At 35.4% G+C, this 19,944-nt stretch overlaps 2 protein-coding genes across 3 annotated transcripts; both read left to right on the top strand.

Moving 5' to 3' along the window:
- LOC109333782 (patatin-like phospholipase domain-containing protein 4) lies at positions 201-2,684 on the top strand. The gene is made up of 7 exons (XM_019569351.1): positions 201-461; positions 711-854; positions 969-1,041; positions 1,488-1,593; positions 1,689-1,785; positions 2,107-2,202; positions 2,287-2,684. Exons 1-7 carry the CDS (start codon positions 201-203, stop codon positions 2,440-2,442), a joined length of 933 nt encoding a protein of 310 aa, XP_019424896.1. The 3' UTR covers positions 2,443-2,684.
- LOC109334474 (separase) lies at positions 3,839-19,776 on the top strand. 2 transcript variants are annotated; one of them, XM_019570282.1, is made up of 27 exons: positions 3,839-4,514; positions 5,480-5,654; positions 5,732-5,827; positions 6,108-6,245; positions 6,343-6,809; positions 7,485-7,593; positions 7,733-7,858; positions 8,678-8,938; positions 9,038-9,154; positions 9,276-9,497; positions 9,609-9,719; positions 10,069-10,212; positions 10,296-10,661; positions 10,769-10,858; positions 12,542-12,805; positions 12,896-13,019; positions 13,124-13,915; positions 14,108-14,345; positions 14,669-14,771; positions 15,449-15,622; positions 16,769-16,824; positions 16,914-17,143; positions 17,238-17,472; positions 17,742-18,147; positions 18,566-18,808; positions 18,930-19,017; positions 19,157-19,776. In XM_019570282.1, the coding sequence occupies exons 1-27, from the start codon at positions 3,892-3,894 to the stop codon at positions 19,666-19,668; spliced, it is 6,510 nt and encodes a 2,169-aa protein (XP_019425827.1). In that variant the 5' UTR covers positions 3,839-3,891; the 3' UTR covers positions 19,669-19,776. The 2 variants fall into 2 exon arrangements, with proteins under 2 accessions (XP_019425827.1, XP_019425826.1); XM_019570281.1 differs by having other exon boundaries at positions 17,232-17,472.

Here is a 19,944-nt window from a genome sequence, read left to right as displayed (position 1 = left end):
TATAAGTAATATAAATATTTCTTTTTAATTGAGTTAAATATTTTAATTGAATGAAAACATCGAGTAGAACGAGAATTGAGACAGGTGATCCGGATCCGGTGGATGCATCCTTAACATGATCGAAATAAAGAATTTAAAAAAAACGTTGACCCAATGAAAACAAAATAAACAAAAACTTGTTTCGGAGTTAGTTGTGGTTGATGTTGACGTTGATGAACATGTCTCATTCCCTTCGTCATTTCCCGATCCCAACCACCCTCCTCCGCCGCCCCCAATTCCTCTCCTCCGCCGCCATTTCTCACTCCGCCTCCGTTATTTGGGAACAGAGGGTCAAAGATGTTAAGGCAGAGAAGAATTTGAGAGTTATTACAAATCCTGGCTTCAGTTTCTCTGCTGCTGGTCTTCTCTTTCCTTATCATCTTGGTGTTGCTCAATTTCTCATTCAAAATGGTTACATCAAGGTCCATTTTTTATTTTAAATTATGCTCTTTATTGCATAAGATTCTAATATTTAGAGTAAATATTCATTTTACTCCTCGTTTTTTATATGCACTGATAATATAGAAAACTTTTACATTGTGGTTGCATACATCTTACTCACTCACAGCTTAATTTTCTCTATGTATTTTGAGGTTGACATGCTATATATATTTGTTCTTGACTAAAGTATTGAGTTTATAGTTTTGAATTTTGTGAATATGATCATACAGGAAACCACACCATTAGCTGGTTCCTCTGCTGGAGCTATAGTTTGTGTGGCAATTGCTTCCGGAACAAGTATGGAAGAAGCCTTAAAGGTTACCAAAATATTGGCCGAAGATTGTCGAAATCGAGGAACTGCATTTCGGTTGGGGGTATGCCTCTATTTCGTTCTTCTTTATGACTGTTACCTATGTTTGTTTACCAGCATTTATATTTTGTTATTGTAAAACACTCAACTTTTTTGATACAACATTTTCTCTTCATAGGCTGTTCTACGTGATGTTCTTGCCAAGTTTTTGCCGGACGACGCTCATATCAAGTCCAATGGGAGAGTTCGAAGTAAGGACGAATGTTCAGCTATCTTTTTGTATTGGTGAATCTTGTGCAAAGAACAAAATAGAGATTTTTCTCTCTTTTTTCCTAGGACTGAATAACAATATGAAAAGACAGAAAATACACAGTGTAGTTGTCTACAACAATTCATATTTAACTATTTTAGTTACTAAGTTGCATATATATCTTCATATTCATTTGTTTACTAAAAATGAGTATTGGTTCAAGTGGTACATGTTTGATTCCCCTTAAGCCTTAATCAAGGTCTTGCGTTCGAGTCTTGTGGATGGAAAAAATACCCACTGGGAGAGTTAGCCCCAAATACCTGTGGACGTTCCCGGCTCGGACAAGATTGCCTCAAGTGCGAGGATACCTGTAGGAAACCAAAAAAATATTCATTTGTGGAAAAACTATAGATTATTCTCTGGCTTATCATGTACCTCTTGTTACAGTTGCTGTGACTCAACTACTTTGGAGACCAAGGGGTTTGTTAGTGGATCAGTTTGATTCCAGGGAAGATCTCATCAATGCAGTTTTTACTTCTTCCTTTATTCCAGGGTGATTTGTTAGTATACTGTTTTTCATTTGTTGCACTTTATGTTTTTTACTCATTATAGATGATTAAGTAAATCTCAATTTGTATCTTATTCCAGATATCTTGCACCAAGGCCAGCAACTATGTTTAGAAATCGACTATGCGTTGATGGAGGTTTGACATTGTTTATGCCACCAACATCTGCTGCACAGACGGTATTTTCTTCTCGGTTTGTCGATTTAATTGATTGGTTATTTGGTTGACCTTTGTTAAGGCGCATTATGAAGCCATATAATAATCTCACCTTTGCCGTAACATCGGAGAATAGATGAAAAGTATTTGTTTTTTGTTTTGACAAAACTAAGGTACAATTCATTAGGTGCTTCTGGTGCTGTTTAGTGTTTACTAATAAGAAAGTCGTGTCGTGTGTGTAACAGCTCGCCAACGAAAACATGACATGCATATAATGACTTTCACATGCTATGTTTTTTATGTAAAACAATACTACGACCTTAATAAGCATTTACCTCTCGCAGGTTCGTGTTTGTGCTTTCCCGACAAGTCGATTAGGATTGCGTGGAATAGGGATTAGCCCGGACTGCAATCCTGAAAACATGGTTAGCTCCAGACAGGTAACCCCTGCACTTTGTGAATTAACATAACTATTTTCTCAAGGATAAAGAGATGATCATAATTTCTGCACGGATTCATTTCAGCGTTTGAAATGGGCACTTGAACCAGCAGACGATGCAGTTCTCGACAGACTCTTCGAGTTCGGATATCTAGATGCTGCTGTATGGGCTAAAGAAAACCCTGTTGAGAACATAGTTCAAGGTGATAGCAATGTTATTGAAAGTAGCATTGTGGTGTAGCTCATTATGCACATTGAAGATGCATGAGGAAACTATAAGTCTACAAATTATTGAACCAAATCAGCCACAAATTCATGGAGGTGAAAAGTTCACAGTTACAAAGAGTATAAATTTAGTTTCTTCATTTATATTGTATATTGCTATATAATTCTTGATCCTCAAATGAGAAGAGGAGGAATACAAAAGTAGAGGGCTAATATATTTAAAATTTATAATTCAGATGGGTACGTAGTTTGAAATCATTTACTCCGTATCTGATTTATGAGAAAAAGATGTATACGCTGACAGTGTAACAGTTTTTTACATTGTCACTATTATTAACTTTTACGTTGTCGGTGCATAGATATTATACTCCAAATTCATTTTAACACAAATCACATGAATATGTTTCATAATGCAAGGTACTAACTTAAAATTCATTTTATAATGATTTTACTCAAATCAATAAAAAGTAAAACAAAATTATGAAATATGACAAAACTTCCACTACTTCAAATTTTGAGTAATTTATTATTCCTTCCACATGATGTATTCTTTAATACCTACAAATAAATAAATAGAATAAATCACAAATTTACATCTCATTCATACTAAAATTGTAGTGCAAAATATAGCCAATGTAAAATTTAAAACAAGGTAAGCAAAAATTTATTCTAAGTAAAATGAAATAAAATATTCAATGATGTGTATAGTTAAAGGCTAAAATTATAAAGATAAAATCACTAGTATCATAACATGGACCAACATGTGCTATAATATTTAAAAAGGTATGATATATAAAAGAAATTAGTAGAAGTATATCAAGGTGCTAACTATATCAAACACTCTTTCAAGTAAATATACATATGTATAGATAAACACAAGTCTCTCAATTTTCAAATCATCCAAATACTTCCATATTTCAACTTCAAAATACTTGCATGAAGACGAAACCATATAGAGACAACCAATAAGATTTTGCCAATACATTAATATTTTAATCTTAAATAATAACATCAAAAACTATAAAATGTATTTGTCTTTAAATATGACGTATTACATATATCTCCATACAAGTTTTGTTTTGTCGAGGGAACTTTATTCTCTATTTTTAATAAGGGGCAAGTGTTAAAAGTCAGATAATAATAAAATGAGAAAAAAAATAATCATTTTGCCACTTAGTACTTACCCTCCCTCAATATTTCATGACAGATTAAAAATATAATGATGTATGATTCCTCTTAAATAAGGTTTTGGGTTTGAGTCTTGTAGATGAAAAAATATCCGCTGAGAGAGTTAGCCCCACGTACCTGTGAATATTTCCGGCTCGGACATAAGTATCGATGATACATGTGGGAAAAGACACTTAAAACTTAAAACCTATTCGTTATATTGCGGCAAGTTTGAAATAAAAAGTTTAAGCGCCTTTGAAAATTTCAAATTCCATTTTCTGTTTCGCCACCACTAACCATGGCTTCCGCCGTCGAATCATCGCTAATTTCGAAGCTCCAATCCTCCGACACCGCCGGCATCTACTCCCTCGTCTCCGATTACCTCCATCCTCTCCTCACCGCTTCCAATAAATTCGACCAAACCCTAATTCGCTCACTCGCCAAGCGCTTCATCTCATTCCTCAACTCCTCTCTCTCCATTCTCCCCAAACGGTTACCTCAACTCTACAAATCCTTAAACGACGACGTTTTGATTGAGCTCTTCCGCGTTTATACTCTCTGTTTGGATTGCTTAGACACCGTCTCATCTCAATTAGCTTCCAAGCCTTTCCAGGTTGAGTTCCAGAGACTTCGTTTCATTCACTGCTTTGAGAACTGTTCTCGGCATCGCGATGCCGAGGCTGAGGGTTTCCGAGTTTTGGAGAAGATTCGAGCAATGAATGTGTCTAAGAAATCTGTGAGGAAAGGGAAGGGGAAGGGAGTGGATGGTAACAGTGGTTATGATAATGATAAGGATTTTTGCTTGCTGGCTTCAGAGATTGTGGTGAGCTTAGTGAGGTGCGCGGCTATGGGAACTGCGAAGGAGGATGAGCATTTTAAGAGGGTGCTTGATTTAGTTGAGGAATCAAGACCATGGTTCAGGTGTGTCAACGTCTATTGTTGCTACAAGTGTTTATGTTTTTGATTGGAACAATAGATTGGTTAATTGATTTAAATGTTCAACAATTCATGCATTAGAGGAAAGCTTATGTAGAATCTATTTTAGTTAAGAAGCCATAGTAGAGGAACATTACTTCAGGCGACTTGAACCTATGTTGAGATGACCCGTAGAAGCCATAGTAGAGAGAGTAGATTAGAGAGAGGGGAGCTCAATAGCTAAGGTACATGGAGACAAAGAAAAACTATAGGCCAAACCATTATGAAAGATTTAGATGCAAGTGGTTTGTGTATGGACATGATTTAACTATTCCATGATTAATAATGAGAATGACGGTGTTTATTGACCAATCAAAATCCATGGCATACAATTCTTCTACACTTTGTGGGACAAAAGGTGTTATATGTGCTGTAAACCATCCTACATATCATAGGCATAGGAGGGAAACCTCTTACCTTAGCCATTACATAATTGAATGGAAAATCTGCCAGTTATATTGCCAAACAGGGGTTTCATATGTTACTTTTCTTTAAAGCCTGACTTGTACCAAATGCTTTGTATCACAACTTTCGTACTTGGTATTAGTTTTGTTTAAACCAAAATTGCCTTATTGCTGGCAATGTATGCATTAGAAAGTTTAGGTAGCATCTATTATAGAAAAAATGGCAATGATAGGAACATATGTGGAGTAGAATTGCAAAAGCCCCAATAAGGAGAGTTGATCAAATAGAGGTAAGGTAGGAGGAAGTCAAGAAAAATCATAGGTAAGACTATTAAGAATACTTTAGATGTAAGTGGTTTATCTGGAGACATATTTATGACAGGACACTATGTTGTCATTCGTTCTATGTAGCTGACCATACCTAAGGGGAAAATGCTCGATTGTTGTTTTATGCACTGGACTGCTATGATCTAGTACATTACCTGTTTATCCACTTTAATGTTTCAGGGGATTAGATGCCATTTCACATGAGAAATTGCATAGTATGCTAGTAATTCAGTTGGGTAAATGTGCTTTAAATTTTTTGGGGACAACATTTTCGGATAAAGATTTGGTAATTACGTTCAGCTGCTTGACATTGACTGAGTATGTAAAATCTCCAATCAAAGATCAAGTCTTCAAGGTAACACAGTTCTCAAATTTTGAATACATGCATTAGTAAATATTCCGCTTTCCAACCTGATTAAATTTTAAATGCAGATTGCACACAGGATGTGCTCCTCATTGCTCACGCCGCAGGAGAATAAATCCTTGTATATCATGGATATACTGGATTGTGTTGCTCGTGAGTGCAAGGTAATGTCTACAAAACTGTGCGCATACAATTCAGTGGTGCTGGATCATTATTTGAATCCAACACGAAGCTATTTGTAGATATGTTCCAATACCCCAAGTTCCTCAGAAGTAGAATGTCATTAAGTTGTATAAACTAAAGAACATAACCACAAGTAACCATGGCCAGCTACTTAGCCTAGCCATTCTGGGTTATGTGACTTGTGCAATAACCATTTCTGCTTGGTATTATATTGCTGGAGTGATTGCTTCTTATATTCATGAACTATATTTATCCTTTCAGGTTGTACAGGGAAATGCTGGAACAGATTTTGTTGAACTCATATATTATTGTGTCTATAAATGTCAGGCTACTGCAAATGCAAGTTTTTGTAGTACATTTGCAGCATATCTGAACAAAGTAGCAATGCACTTTAAACAGGTATTTTTCTGTTCAAGTTTTTTTGTGTGTGCTCTTATCATACATGCAGCTGTTGTCAAGTTTTTGTATTCCTCTTTTGATTGAAGTTGTTTGGCAGGTTATGATACCCATTAACCCAATACTGAGGCTTTATGCTGCTGGGTTGCTCCTTGTCAGTTGTAATTTGATGTCCAAAGCTGGAGATCTTGCATATTCTGGGAGTGCAAAATTTGAATGTTTGCATGGAACATTAATCGAAAATGACAAATTATTACTAAGTTCACCAACCTTGCTTAGTTCCCTGCATATTTGCAGCAACCGTAATTGTATAACATCTGGTGTTAAAGACAAACATTTTATTGGTCAAGCATGCACACACACAGGTTCTGATTGTGAGGTTTCTCTGACTTACATACCATCTTACACAGAGGCATTGAAGTTTCTATGCCATCCACTTGCTAAATCAGTTAACTCAGAAAGGCAACGGTTAGTCACGGAAGAAGTCGATGGTTCTGCTTTGGCTATGCTGTCCACCATCCAAGATGCATTCCATATCCTTTGTCATCTTATTATATCTAGTCCAAGGTATGTTCAGTGAAATATCAAAAAATCATTTATACAGTTGTGTGGGTTCATGAAAACCCATATACATTACAAATTTCTTCCTGTTATGTGTTTAATAGTTTCGTTGTTATAAAGTGCAGTCTTCTTTATACTATTCTGAAATGGGATAATTTTGTATGAGTAATTCAAATTAATGAACATGTGATGGGATTCTTAATAAAGTAACAAAGTTGGTTTCTTGTTTCATTGAAACAATATCAATTTATCTTTGACTTTTCAGCTTTTTTGTTAACACACAATAACCAATGTTTTCAAGGCATGCAGGAGTATCTCCAGCATAAACACTATATAGTGTTTTCTTGGTTGCCTCATCCCTCTTGGTATATTTTGGTAGAGTAAAGTCATGCATCCTTGGCCTATATATCTTTCTATTTTGCTCTATGTCAGCTATTTTCTTTTTGGTCAAAGGAGTTTTTGTTCCTCTTGTCATTTATCTTCTATGTGGACTTGTTCGCTTTTAACTAGAATTTCCACTTTTTACATTAACACTGAAGAGTATTTTCTAAAAGTTCATCTTTAGCCAAATTGTTCATATATAAGATGTCTCAACAAGTTTGAAAATTAGGTCTTCTGTTTATTTCATCTTGTGTTATGTTATATGATCAATCTCTAAATTTCACTTCTGTCTTGCTACAGCTTTGCATCCGAAAAGAATGGGGATGAATTTGATGAAAAGAGTGGAACAGTACTTAATGTAGCTTTAGCAGCCTTCACCATGTCCATCAAAGCAAATCTTAAAGTCCAGGTTCTCCTTGTTATGAAGCGTTATCATTTGTATTATATTGCTGCACCAAAAATGCATTCTTGAATTTTTGAGCTATTTGATGGAATGTGATTAGAACTTGTCTTTCAAGCAAGTAATTAGTTGTTTGTCCATATTTCAGGAGAGCACACAGTTAATTAAGCAGATAGTAGCTGGCAAATGGATTGAAATTGGAGGGATTAAATACATAAGTGCTGCTCTCTACAATATTGCTGTAGTTTTATACAGAAACAAGAAACCAAAAGAGGTAATCCATTTTCAATTTTCTATTGAAATCTGTTATGTGATGGTAACTCATGGAAACATCCTATATTTTGCTTTTTAAGATAGGTTCACAGGCAGTTCATGACATACATGGCATGCACTCCTTGTCATGGTTAATGAAATATTATTCCACTGGTTTCATTAATAGAAGCTGCCACCTTATAGAAGCCATTAGCTATTAGTAAGAGGACCAGGTGATGGAATACAAATAGAACAACTCCATAGATCTCATTTGTTACATATTTTATAACAACCAGTTTAGCCTGAAAGCTTCAGGTATTTAGTTAGGGACCATGAATGTGATTGTTTGACTCTACCATGCCTCCCACGATAGCCAGTATAGGTTTGATGGCAACAACCAATTTGCGCGGAAGGTGCACACTACTTTGAGCTGAAACTTCAGGTAAGAGATTGGGCCATAAGAATCAATTTTAGATCACTTAATCAACAAGCTTTAGCACTGCATCAAAAAATTACTTGCTAGGAACCAAGAATGATTTTGGTAGGTTAAAAAAAGAAGACTCAGCATTTAGTAATAAACTAATGGTTGAAAAATGTTGTTTCTAAAAAAGTAAACATACATTAGTTATGAGTAAAAGCTCCTCCAGTCATGTAGGTCCTTTATATTCTTGCCATTGACGAGGAACTGAAAAACTAACAAAAAGGAGTACAAGTATTTATACAATGGATGAAAAATGAGAATGTGTAAGAGTTCTATGATGTATCTGAAGTACACAAGAAGATGTCATATTTTTTTGCTGAAGTAATTTTCTTTTGCTTTTTGTATGACATATTGATACAGGCATCAAAGGTTCTAAAGTTGTGTTGTAAAGCATCATGGATCTGCATTAAATGTCATTGTGGCAATCTGTCCAAATTTGCATTGAAAGATATTGTCACAGAGGTTTATACAAGAAGTGTTTTACTTCTAGTTATTCTCCATGAATTCGACGATCTTAAGATTAGAAAGAATATGATAAAGATCCTTAAAAATTGGTCCACTGCTAATGATTTGTTTGAGACGCTGCCAGCACCTATACCTATAGTGAAGCAGTGGGTGAAGGTAACATTTCAAAGCATCTAGTTTTAACTGTTAAGTATTTGGCAGTCTTTTGTTCAAGTTTACTTTTTTCCACTGATTGTTATATAATACGATATGCAGATACAATGCAAATGTGCTAAGCATGTGGATGAGAGGGCTGATTTTCTTAGCTTGTACTATCTGATGTCATCTTCTACTGAATTGTCAAAGAGTAGCATTGGCATGATCTTGGAGCAGGTTCACCTTCTTAGAAGATTTTTGCTTTGCATAGAAATTTTAGCACATTACTGCTGCTATGTATAGATTATGTACTGGACCTTTTTGTTAATGCATCTTTTTCCTCTTAATGCATGCTTAGGAACTGACTGCATATGAGGAAATGAGCTTTAAATACCCAGAACTCTGTCAGAAAATGCAAATGAAAATCACAGGTTTCCTCCTGCAAGATATATATGTTACTCCAGATAGTTCTTTTAAAAAGGCACAAACTCTACTGAGAGAGGCAAAGGCATTAAGGGCCGGTGGCATAGGTGGCCTCAAGGACTGCATTCAGTGTCTGTCAAAAGCAATAACTATCATGGTAAGCTGTTTGATTTTTGTGTCTCTCTCAATTATCTAGCCTCTATCATATGCAAAGACTTCCTTTTGGATATGTGTATGCCATTAATATGTAGTATTAACTCTTCAACAGAAGGCGGCATCTAGTGATCAGTGTACCAACAAAAATCCTATTGATCATCAGTTATCTGTGGCATATTGCCTGCATGCACTATGCACCCAGGAAGCTGAACCTAATTCAAAGGTTATAAAACATTTGTTATTATTTTACATTATTTCATTAAACTACTGCTGATTTCTTTTTTTTCTATCTCCATCTTTTGGTGGGGGGATTGTCACTCCAGATGTCATCATCATTTTTATGTTAAAATTGACAGTTTCCTTGTTGCTTAAGCTCGGTTTGGTTTCCCTTGCATATATGTGGAGGGAATGGGTAGCTTTGCTTAATTAGTGTTTCTTTTTTCTCTATTGGTTTCATGCTCTTATTATTTTTAGGAGGATCTCTTATCCTCTTTACTCTTTGTAATTGTTTTCATATTTCCCTAGTGAACTTCTTTTATGAAAAAACTTAGCTTGATTTTTTCATTAAACAGCAAATCTTTGAAGATGTCAAAGCTGCTTTGGATATATGGTTGAACATGTTTCGTCTTGATTGCTTTGAAGAGGGAGACTGTTCTACAATTCCCGACAGTATAATGATTCTACTCTATAACATAATTGATTTAATACAATTGAAGGTCTGTTTATTTTATTTATTTTGGTTTCTGTAGTTTCTGCCTAAGATTTGTACTGATGGCATTCGGGTCGCAACGTCTTTCAGGGTTTCATGGACCTCTCTGGTGACGCTTATCAGCTGGTGACTAGAATATTTAAATTGAAGAAAGTCCCAGTTGAGAAATGGTTGACCTTGCTGTGGGAAAGTAGAAGGCTAAGTCATGCCCTTTGTGTTTCACCAGTAAATGAAGCATTCATTATGAATTCATCTCATCAATCTAGTGAACTTTCGAACATTGATTTCTGGATACGCCATCTTCAAGGAAACCAATCATCGTCAGTAAGCTTTCAGCAGAACTTTTCATTTTTGTTTGCTAGCTCTCAGATGAGTTCTTGCAGTCAAGGGAGCTCTTTTCGAACAGACATCACAGTTGATGAAGTCCAAAAGGCTGCACTTGAACTGATTTCAAATGTAAAGTTCTTCTGAAACATAATTTATCATAATCTCTATTTAAATAATTTATCTTAATCTCTACTTATCCACAATCTTCGCTCTGTTATATGTTCATCTTCCAACAGGCTCCTGTCTCAAGTCATTCAGCTTTTCTTGCTGGTTATCTATACTATGATTTGTGCCAAAGACTAGTTGCAAATGGACAGTTAATAGAGGTATGTAGCATTGTTTTTATTTTAATCTTATATTCTTGGTCATCTTCTCTTTAACTTCTAGACTGAAGTTCGGTGCTATTTGCAACATATTTTTGTTTGTCTCAAGTAGCGCAATTTGTATGAGATTGCTGAACTGGTGATTAGTTTGCAACTCCCCCTTGTGTGGTTTTTTAAATGAGTGACATTTGAATTTATTTCTGAATGGAACTGTTGTACTGTACACGGTTCCTTACAGTACATAGACCTGACAAAAATAAATATTTGCCTTAAAATAGGGCTAAATCTATGGCAACTGATAATCTGTCCTAATAACCATATAATTTACAATTTTCAATAATTACAAGGAATATCGTATTTTAATGTGGGATTGTTACAAAATTAACTTTTCAATGCCTTTTTCTATGGTTCTACTTGGTTGAGCTGGTCAATAGTTAAAACGTATTTGAACACATTAGAGTCCAGATGAAAATAAGAATGTAAGACATTATAAGGACTCAAACCTTACTTTGGTCCTTATTCCTTAATATTAGATTTCATTTCACGTTAAGTATTAGATTTAATATCACTTTAACCCCTAATATTCAACCTTTCTCTCTATAGTCCTTCCCATCTATGAGGTCACTTTAATTTAGTTCGTTTGTTTATATATCAAGTATCTAATTAATAAATGTTCTCAATGTTGCAGATTGTGACTCTGTTGTTTGCTGTGAAATTTGATTGAAGGCGACTAGATGAATACATATAAAATTATGTTGTTTCATCCATCACCTGCAGTTGCAAAACACATCCAACTTTTCAAATGATAGGGAAGAATGAAACAATGAAATTTTGGATGTATCAACTAGTCATCTTAAGTCAAATTACAACATTAGCAAATGACAGTGTCTTACATCTCTCTAATGGTGGCATACCAGCATCTCTGTTTGTTAGATAAAGGGGGTATATAGATAAGGGGACTAAATTAAATTGAGTACATTACTGAAATGCCATGCACTATAGTGAGAATAAAAGCAAATGGTGGGGACTAATTTTTTTAGCAGAAGACTCCTTCTTAGTAGGGTCTGGGGAGAGTAGATGTACACAACCTTTTTCCATTTTCTAACTATTCAACCAAGTACAATTTTATTCTTTAAAAACAAAGAGTTTTTTTTCCCTTTATCTTATAGGTTGCTTCACTGTGGGCACACATCCTACCTTCTTTAGTTAATATTGACAGAGGAATCATATTGTTTTTATAAGTGAAGTATTTCCCATTCCTTATGATTAATTATTGATTAAATGAATGTTTAGTAAATATATGAATGTCTAGTCCTAATAATCAAACTTTACTTGCATTATAAGCTACTGAGCTCGTTTAAATTATATTCTTTTGGTAAATAATTTTTTTTGGGGGATGAGATGTTGCCCCATTCCAAGACCAGGGCATCCCAGAAGCCTCAGCAGGACCTTATAATATTAATTTAGAAGACCTATGAATGACGCACATATTTTGGTATTGGATTGGGAAGTGATGCACTTAAGTAAAAGATTTATGTACTTAGTTCCTAATGCAACACATCCTTTTTTGGTTCCTTAATCTCAACCCTTTGGGTTAAGGATAACAAGACCCTTAGTTTTAGGTCAATATCTATTTGTGCTTAACACTTTTTCCCTACTCATAGAATCTCCATTTTTACATATTAGGCACTTTCATCTGCAAAGCAAGCTCATAGATTACATGCTGAACTCTTCCAACGGAAATTTACACGAAATGTTCAGCAGCATAATGAAAAGCACAATGTAATGATTGATTTCTCAAAAAACCTTGGGGATGAGGTTGAGAAAATTGGAGTGAAAATATCAGCTATCAGGAATGTTTTGCTATTTGATTCTATATCATGGGACTTGAAAGACAGTTATCTTAGTCCATGGAAAATCTTGCAGTGTTATCTTGAGAGTACTCTTCAGGTTTGACTTTTACCTTGTCATCCTCCTCATATACATAATTAAATGTATTTGCTATATGTTATTCGCCGTATTTCAATTCCATGCATGCAGGTAGGTATCATCCATGAAATGATTGGAGATGGAGGTGAGGCTGAAACTTATCTCCAATGGGGGAAAGCCATATCCTGTTCACTACAGTTGCCTCTGTTTATGGTTACTTTCTCTTCCCTCTTAGGTATGAAGGTTACTTGTAGCCTTTTCTCCACCCTTGGATTAATAAGTATCCATCCTCTGATTGTTATGAAATTGATTTGCCTTCTTTGTCATGTGATTTGCTAGGAAAACTGTATGTTAAGAAAAGACTATGGGATTTAGCAGAAAAGGAACTTCAAAGTGCTGAACAGATTTTAAAGGATGGCTGCACAGCATTTTGTTGCTCAAAGTGTAAATTGAAGCTTGAAGTGATTCTGTATCAGTATCTTGGGGATTTGTGTCAACATAAATTTGAGACTCGTACAGGGGTTGTTTCTGAAGTTACTGCAAAAAATTTGTACACATCAGCTCTGGACAAACTAAATCTTTCTGAGTGGAAAAACCCTCTCACCTGTCCAGAAGAAGGCAATGGTGAAACTGCACAAGATATAAAATGTGGTGGTAGGATTTGTGCTTGCCTAACAATAAATGAGGCAGGTGGAAATGTAACGGAATCCGTGAAAGCAGGTCCAGAAACCAAGACTAGAGCAAAACAAAATAGAAAGACTAAGAATGCTGCAAAAGTTTTACGAAAGGAATCAAACTTAGGAGTTGAGGATAAACCAATGATAACCCGTTCTAGATGCCGTTCTTCACAGAATCAACATATTAGCATTTCCAGCAAGTCAGATGTTGGTGAAAGTCTTGAGGGGAACAATATATCTGATTCATCTGGTATGCTTATTCAGAAGGAGTCAGTGTTGAACAAGGATGGTTGCACTGTTGCTTCATGGTATTCATTAAATTGCGACTCCAAGACAAGGTGTTGGCACTGTCTTCCGCCTGAAGTTATGAATTCTGGGTTACTAAACAACTTTATTAATCTTAAATGGGAGTTTGTCCGTAGACAACTTTCAATGAATCTACTCACACGATTAGGTATGACTACCATTTCATATTTTCTGTTTTTACTCTACTCTTGTGTGAATACAAGCATTGTTCAATAGACATCTACAGTATGTGCTACTCAATTTCTTCTTAGAAATTTCTCTGTTCTTTGGTGTCCAAGTCATGTATTTATGGCAGAGATCTATGCTTCTTTCTTTTTATAACACGACTGTTGCTTCGCAGTGAAATGCTTTTCAATGGGAGGTCACATTCATGAAACATGTAAATTTCTTCTAAGAAGCATATCGGTTCTGGTCAGCAGAAATCCATTCTATCAGACCTCTTCTTCTGTTTCTCTAGATTATTTTCACCATTTAGTGGCAAAAGAGATCCCAGGAGATGTATTTGCTTTACAACGTGCAGAGATAGTTCATGACATATGTTTGTATTCTTTGAGGAGCTATAATTCCAAGGTCACGAGGTAATGTACTAACCATTCTGTATCGTAGATTTAATTGTGCATGTGACCTACTTTGCTTCTTTTTTCATGAGAAAACAGATCTGTTGGCACTTAAGTAGACATTGGCATCCAAAATGTGCTTTATCATTAACTTACCTCAGATCAATAATAATGAAGTTGTTAGAAGCAATGATATGGTAGTACATTACATCATGATGTGCTTTCTGAAAATGTGGCTTTCTGTCATTTTTTTTGCACTTACTTAGTTGTGTTTTCTGCATTAAGAACATAACTTTTTATAACTAGCTTTAATAGGCTTTTGACATTTTGTTTTTGGCTTACAGGAACATTTTCTGTAATCTATCTTCCGTCAAGTTTGAAGACTTGGCTTCATGGCTAATGATAGCCTTTGTACTCTCTCGTGAGGTTCCTGTTATTTTTGAAAAGGTTACACTTCTTCGTCTTTGACAAACTATCATGTATTTAAACTTTAATTTTATCAGTTATTTTTTGTTGCTGTATTAGTGAGATGGATTATGGACAACCTGTCCATAAAATGACTGACCGACCTTTAATGTAACCTTGTGCTTTAGCCACTGTCTCTATTTGTACCATTGGCAATTTTTCATGCTCATGCATAAGGCTATATGTTTTATTAGTTTTAGTTGATTTTGTAAACGCTATGTAACCTGGGCATGATATCGCTTTTAAGCTCCACATAAAATATTAAATATGTCAGTTTATATTTTTTGGATTGTTAAATTTAAGATCATAAACTTAGGTAAGCATTATAAATGTCATGTGTCGTGACGTGTTGGTGGGTTTAGATTATTGGTTTGCACTGTATGATAGCTTAGAATTGGTAATAATATCAGCACTTCTTGCAATGTGAATACATGATCTTAGCAACATACTGTAGATGGAGCCAAACATGTCTTGAGTGCAGTTTGCATGACAGATGTAGGTTTGCACTTCTTGAATGATTATCTGTAATGCACTTGCAGTGTTTTGTTAAGTGAAAATTCTTGTTGAGTTGCTTATTCTGGATTCTATGGTTGCTTCCTTTTATCCTCTTCTTTTACCATTTGAGCAGGTTATGACTTTGTATGATGATACTGCAACAGGTGTCTAAATTGCTTGCTGTAATGTATGTAGTTTCTGCCTCAAGTGAGCAATTTTCTCTGTCATCTTTTAGCAAAGTTTTGGGTGAAAATTGTTGGGCTTCATATTTCCACCAAGCTTCAATTGGAACTCACCTTACTTACCGGTTTCTTTCACATGTATCTGAGAGATACAAGGTACAACCCCCTCTTGATGATGAAGCATATCTTCATGCTTATAAACATAAGGAATTTTATCCATGGGTTCTATTATATATATGTTAACCTTTGAAAAATAAAAACACCAATTGTTGGTTTGGCAGTTTGAAATTTCTCTTGTGAATTTGTGCTCTTATCATTATCCATATTTTTCAGAAAACTGCTACCTTTTCATTGCGTCTTTGATGCTTAATTAATGGTCCAGCCTAGATGGAACTAGTACTCTGCTTAATGTTTTGGAAACCTTAGCAACTTCTTAGTGAACCAAAAGAGTGATTACTCAACCATGGTTCCACTCACGCTCAACTGTGGGTTTAGAAATGCTTTTATAATGAATGCTTGACATAATATCTGACATGAGAATGGTGAATGTAGAAATTTTATATTTCAGAATAGGACTTCATACGCATTGGTCAATGTCCACAATATAAGAGGCCATAATTATCTAACCCAACTGGTTTGTGGCAAGCAAACACAGCAAAATGGAACTGTTTTTATAGCGGCTGAGGCTGATTAAACTGGCCTTTGGATATGTCTCGAGTTTCCTTTTTTTGGAGTTGCTAATCAACTCTGATTTTCAGCACGACATTTATGCTTTTTATAGCAGCTGCCATGGTCCCTTTTTTATGCCCCTCCAGCCTCCATTCTTGCCTGGCAGACACTGTAGTTGTATGTAGAGTTAGGATCCTTTGATAGCATTGTTATTCAAATTCAATCTAATACACGTAAATAATTTTTTACAGAATAAAGTTTTTGTTAAATCAGACTATTGGATAAAATAAATGAGCTGAAGCAATAGACCATTAGAACTGTGTGTGGTGTCTGTAAACCCACAACTAATAAATAGCCCAATAACTGAAATAATTTACTAAGAGCAAATTCTTGTTCATGGGCCTGTCCAAGAGATTTAACACAATACACACCCATGAATAAAATTTTAAAACATGCATTTGACCTAAAAAATACAGGTGTTAACAGATACACACACACAAGTGCTGACAGTCAAAAGTAATACCAGCACAATGATGAGTATGATTTTTCATTTCTCTTTCAATGTCATTTGCTGCTTTTGCGGTATGTGACAAGCAACAACCCAGTTTGTTAATGACAAAAGTCCAATTTTAGGGTTCATATGTTACTGGATCTTCTTGCATCGGAGAAGGCACAGTTAACTTCCTCAGGTAACAACTATTTTATTGTATAAAAAAGCAAATAATCAATTAACATACAACCTGAAGCAATGCTTTGTCTGTGTGGTTTCCTATTGTAGGCCTGTGCCGGAAACCTCTGTAGATCTAGCAGAATATGTAAAAAAGTTTTTGGCTGGTCTTCCATCTACAACAATCATCAGTATAAGTTTGCTTGGACATGATTATACTGGTTTACTACAGGAGTTGTTGCTTTATCCTACATGTGTTCAAGCATGGATGCTGGTGTCCCGACTGAGTTTTAAGAGCGAACCTATTGTAATGTTACTACCACTGGATTCTATTTTACAAGGTATCTAGCTTATGTAGTACACAGAATCTCTCTTATAAATATTAGCATTATAAGGTTAACAACGCAACTTGTAACTTTACTTTACCAGCTTCAGATGAAGATGATTTTAGTATTGGTTCGGGCACACTTCCTAGTTGTGAGAAACCTAGCGACACTTGGCATTGTCCATGGGGTTTTACAGTGGTTGATGATGTAGCTCCAGCATTCAAAACAATTTTGGAAGGGAATTACTTGTCATCGAAATCCAATGTTGAAGATACAACACACAATAGGATGTTATGGTGGAAGCGGAGAAAAAACCTTGATCAAAGTCTTGATAAATTGCTGAGGTGCACTACCTCTATGATTTAATGAGTCGATTTGCATGAACTTTGATTTAAGAATAAGTTTCTTACTAGTATGCATATTTTGCATGCATCCTTTCTCCATAGTTGAACATGTACTAAACAAGACCATCATCTTTTCTATTCTTCATTAAGGAATCCTTAAAAATTAAATAGTGCTGTGCACAATGACAACATTGACATGAATAGAAGTAGTTTTGAACTATTAGAAACTAATTACTAGCTCTCCTTGTACAATTGGCATACCTTATCAGGAACCTTGAAGATTCATGGTTTGGTTCATGGAAATGCTTGCTTCTTGGAAAATTGTTGAACTGCAAGAATTTTGACTCAGTGCTTAAGAATCTTGTGAATGATCTAAGATCTAAATGCAAATTAGATGTAAATGAGGATCTTGTTAGAGTTATTCTTGGAGGGTCCAAATATATGTGTGAAGGGGAAATGCTGGTTTCACAGCTATGCTTAAAGAAAGATTGCTACATTGCTCAAGTAGGTTACTGTGATGAAGCAAGGAGTGGGATATTGTCAAATGCAGCCAATGGATTTGGAATGTCATCTGAGGTTGCTTTTCATCTATTAAGCGAAGCACTAAATGTGCTGGAAGTGGATGATTCTGTAAATAGAGAGCCAATAATTCTTGTGTTGGATTATGAAGTGCAGGTAAGTTAAGTGTTTCTGACTTTCTTATCATGTAGTCTTGTATGATTCGGAATACATTTAGTCAAATCTTTGCACTTTTTTAAATTCCTTACCTGTGTTAAATAGTGTTTTGGTCTTATTTCTTTTAGATTTAATTAATTGATATATGTTGTCTATAACTGACATTCGAGGCAGCAATATTTTCAGTAGACATAATCTAATTGTTTATTTTTAATTCCATAAATTCTTGAATTATACTCATCCTTTGACACAGTTACATTTGTGGCTTGCACTTTAAAGAAAATGATAACTGCAAGGAAATACCTTTTTAGCTAATTTTTCAAAAATCTACTTTCCCTAAACCTGTACCCCGTATTGTGTTTTTAATACTTTTATCCTTAAATATCAATTTCAATAACAAGGTCTACAACTGTGGCAGATGCTTCCTTGGGAAAATTTGCCGGTACTAAGAAATCATGAGGTTTATCGCATGCCCTCAGTTAGCAGCATCTCTGCTGTTCTTGATAATAAAGCCAGCAACCACCAGGAGCAAGTGGAAAGGAATTTAGTGCCCTTTCCTTCGATAGATCCACTGGATGCTTTCTATTTATTAAATCCAGACGGTGATCTCTCTGACACTCAAATTACATTTGAAAGTTGGTTTAGAGATAAAAACCTGGAGGTATGTTAGCAGTTTGAATTCGATAATACTAGGGAATAGATGTTCAATCCTTTTGTATTCCTGCTAATTGTTTTATCTATGTTTTTAAATATTTATGTCTTCTTTTCTCACATCCTTACAGGGAAAGGCAGGTTCCAAGCCCACCATCGGAGAACTGGCTTCAGCGTTGAAAAGTCATGACCTTTTTATATATTTTGGTCATGGAAGTGGTAAAGCTTGATGAAATATCTTAAATAACATATGATATCATATACTTATCATTATATTGGGTCATATATTTTGTTACTTGTTTATATTTATGATACCATTCTATTGGGTTATATATTTATCATACTATTGGCTTCACAGGATCACAGTACATTCCCAGGCATGAGATTCAGAAACTAGAGAATTGTGCTGCTACGCTTCTGATGGGGTGCAGTAGTGGTTCATTGACCTTAAACGGGAGCTATGCTCCGCAAGGTGTGCCCTTGTCATATTTGCTGGCGGGTTCTCCAGCCATTGTTGCCAACCTGTGGGAAGTGACAGACAAGGATATAGATCGATTTGGTAAGGCTATGTTTGATGCATGGTTGAAAGAAAGATCAGATATTCCAACCGAGTGCTTGGAATGCAAGTTATTGTCAGAAGAATTTGAGGCCCTGAACTTGAAAGGCGGCAAGGGTAGAGCAAAAAGGAAAGTTCCAAAGAAGAAATTGCAAGAATTGGCTGAAACTGATTCGCATAACTGTTGTCACAGACGTAAAGTCGGAGCTTTCATGGGCAAGGCACGTAGTGTTTGCACCCTTCCTTTCTTGACAGGGGCATCACCAGTATGTTATGGTGTCCCTACTGGAATCTGGAGGAAAAAGAATGTTTAGCCTGATCAAGCCAACAAGAGAGTTCTTCTATGCTACATGGCTCGATCTCCGACAATTATTCGGAAGAACTAAAAAGCTAGAATCCCACAATTCACCAACTCAGGTGACCAAACAACAATCATAGAATACTGACTTCTAACTGTCCATAGATTTGATTTTTTTCCATGTGCAATTGGAATGTGAACAAAATAGTGAAAATACAATACCCTTTATAATATGAAAAAAAAGGCATGGACCTTATTTTATTAACCCTTTACTATAAAGTAAGATTGATAT

The sequence above is a fragment of the Lupinus angustifolius genome, chromosome LG19 (assembly GCF_001865875.1).
Source record: "Lupinus angustifolius cultivar Tanjil chromosome LG19, LupAngTanjil_v1.0, whole genome shotgun sequence".
Taxonomy (NCBI): Eukaryota; Viridiplantae; Streptophyta; class Magnoliopsida; order Fabales; family Fabaceae; genus Lupinus; species Lupinus angustifolius.
This window is presented reverse-complemented; position numbering and strand designations above follow the sequence as displayed.

Coding starts and splice junctions, on each gene's coding strand:
- LOC109333782 (XM_019569351.1), top strand. CDS start 201: ATGTTGACGTTGATGAACATGTCTCATTCCCTTCGTCATTTCCCGATC. Junction 1,042..1,487: donor GTCCAATGGGAGAGTTCGAA/GTAAGGACGAAT, acceptor CTCTTGTTACAG/TTGCTGTGACTCAACTACTT. Junction 1,594..1,688: donor ACTTCTTCCTTTATTCCAGG/GTGATTTGTTAG, acceptor ATCTTATTCCAG/ATATCTTGCACCAAGGCCAG.
- LOC109334474 (XM_019570281.1), top strand. CDS start 3,892: ATGGCTTCCGCCGTCGAATCATCGCTAATTTCGAAGCTCCAATCCTCC. Junction 5,655..5,731: donor TCAAAGATCAAGTCTTCAAG/GTAACACAGTTC, acceptor TTTTAAATGCAG/ATTGCACACAGGATGTGCTC. Junction 14,346..14,668: donor TATAATTCCAAGGTCACGAG/GTAATGTACTAA, acceptor TTTGGCTTACAG/GAACATTTTCTGTAATCTAT.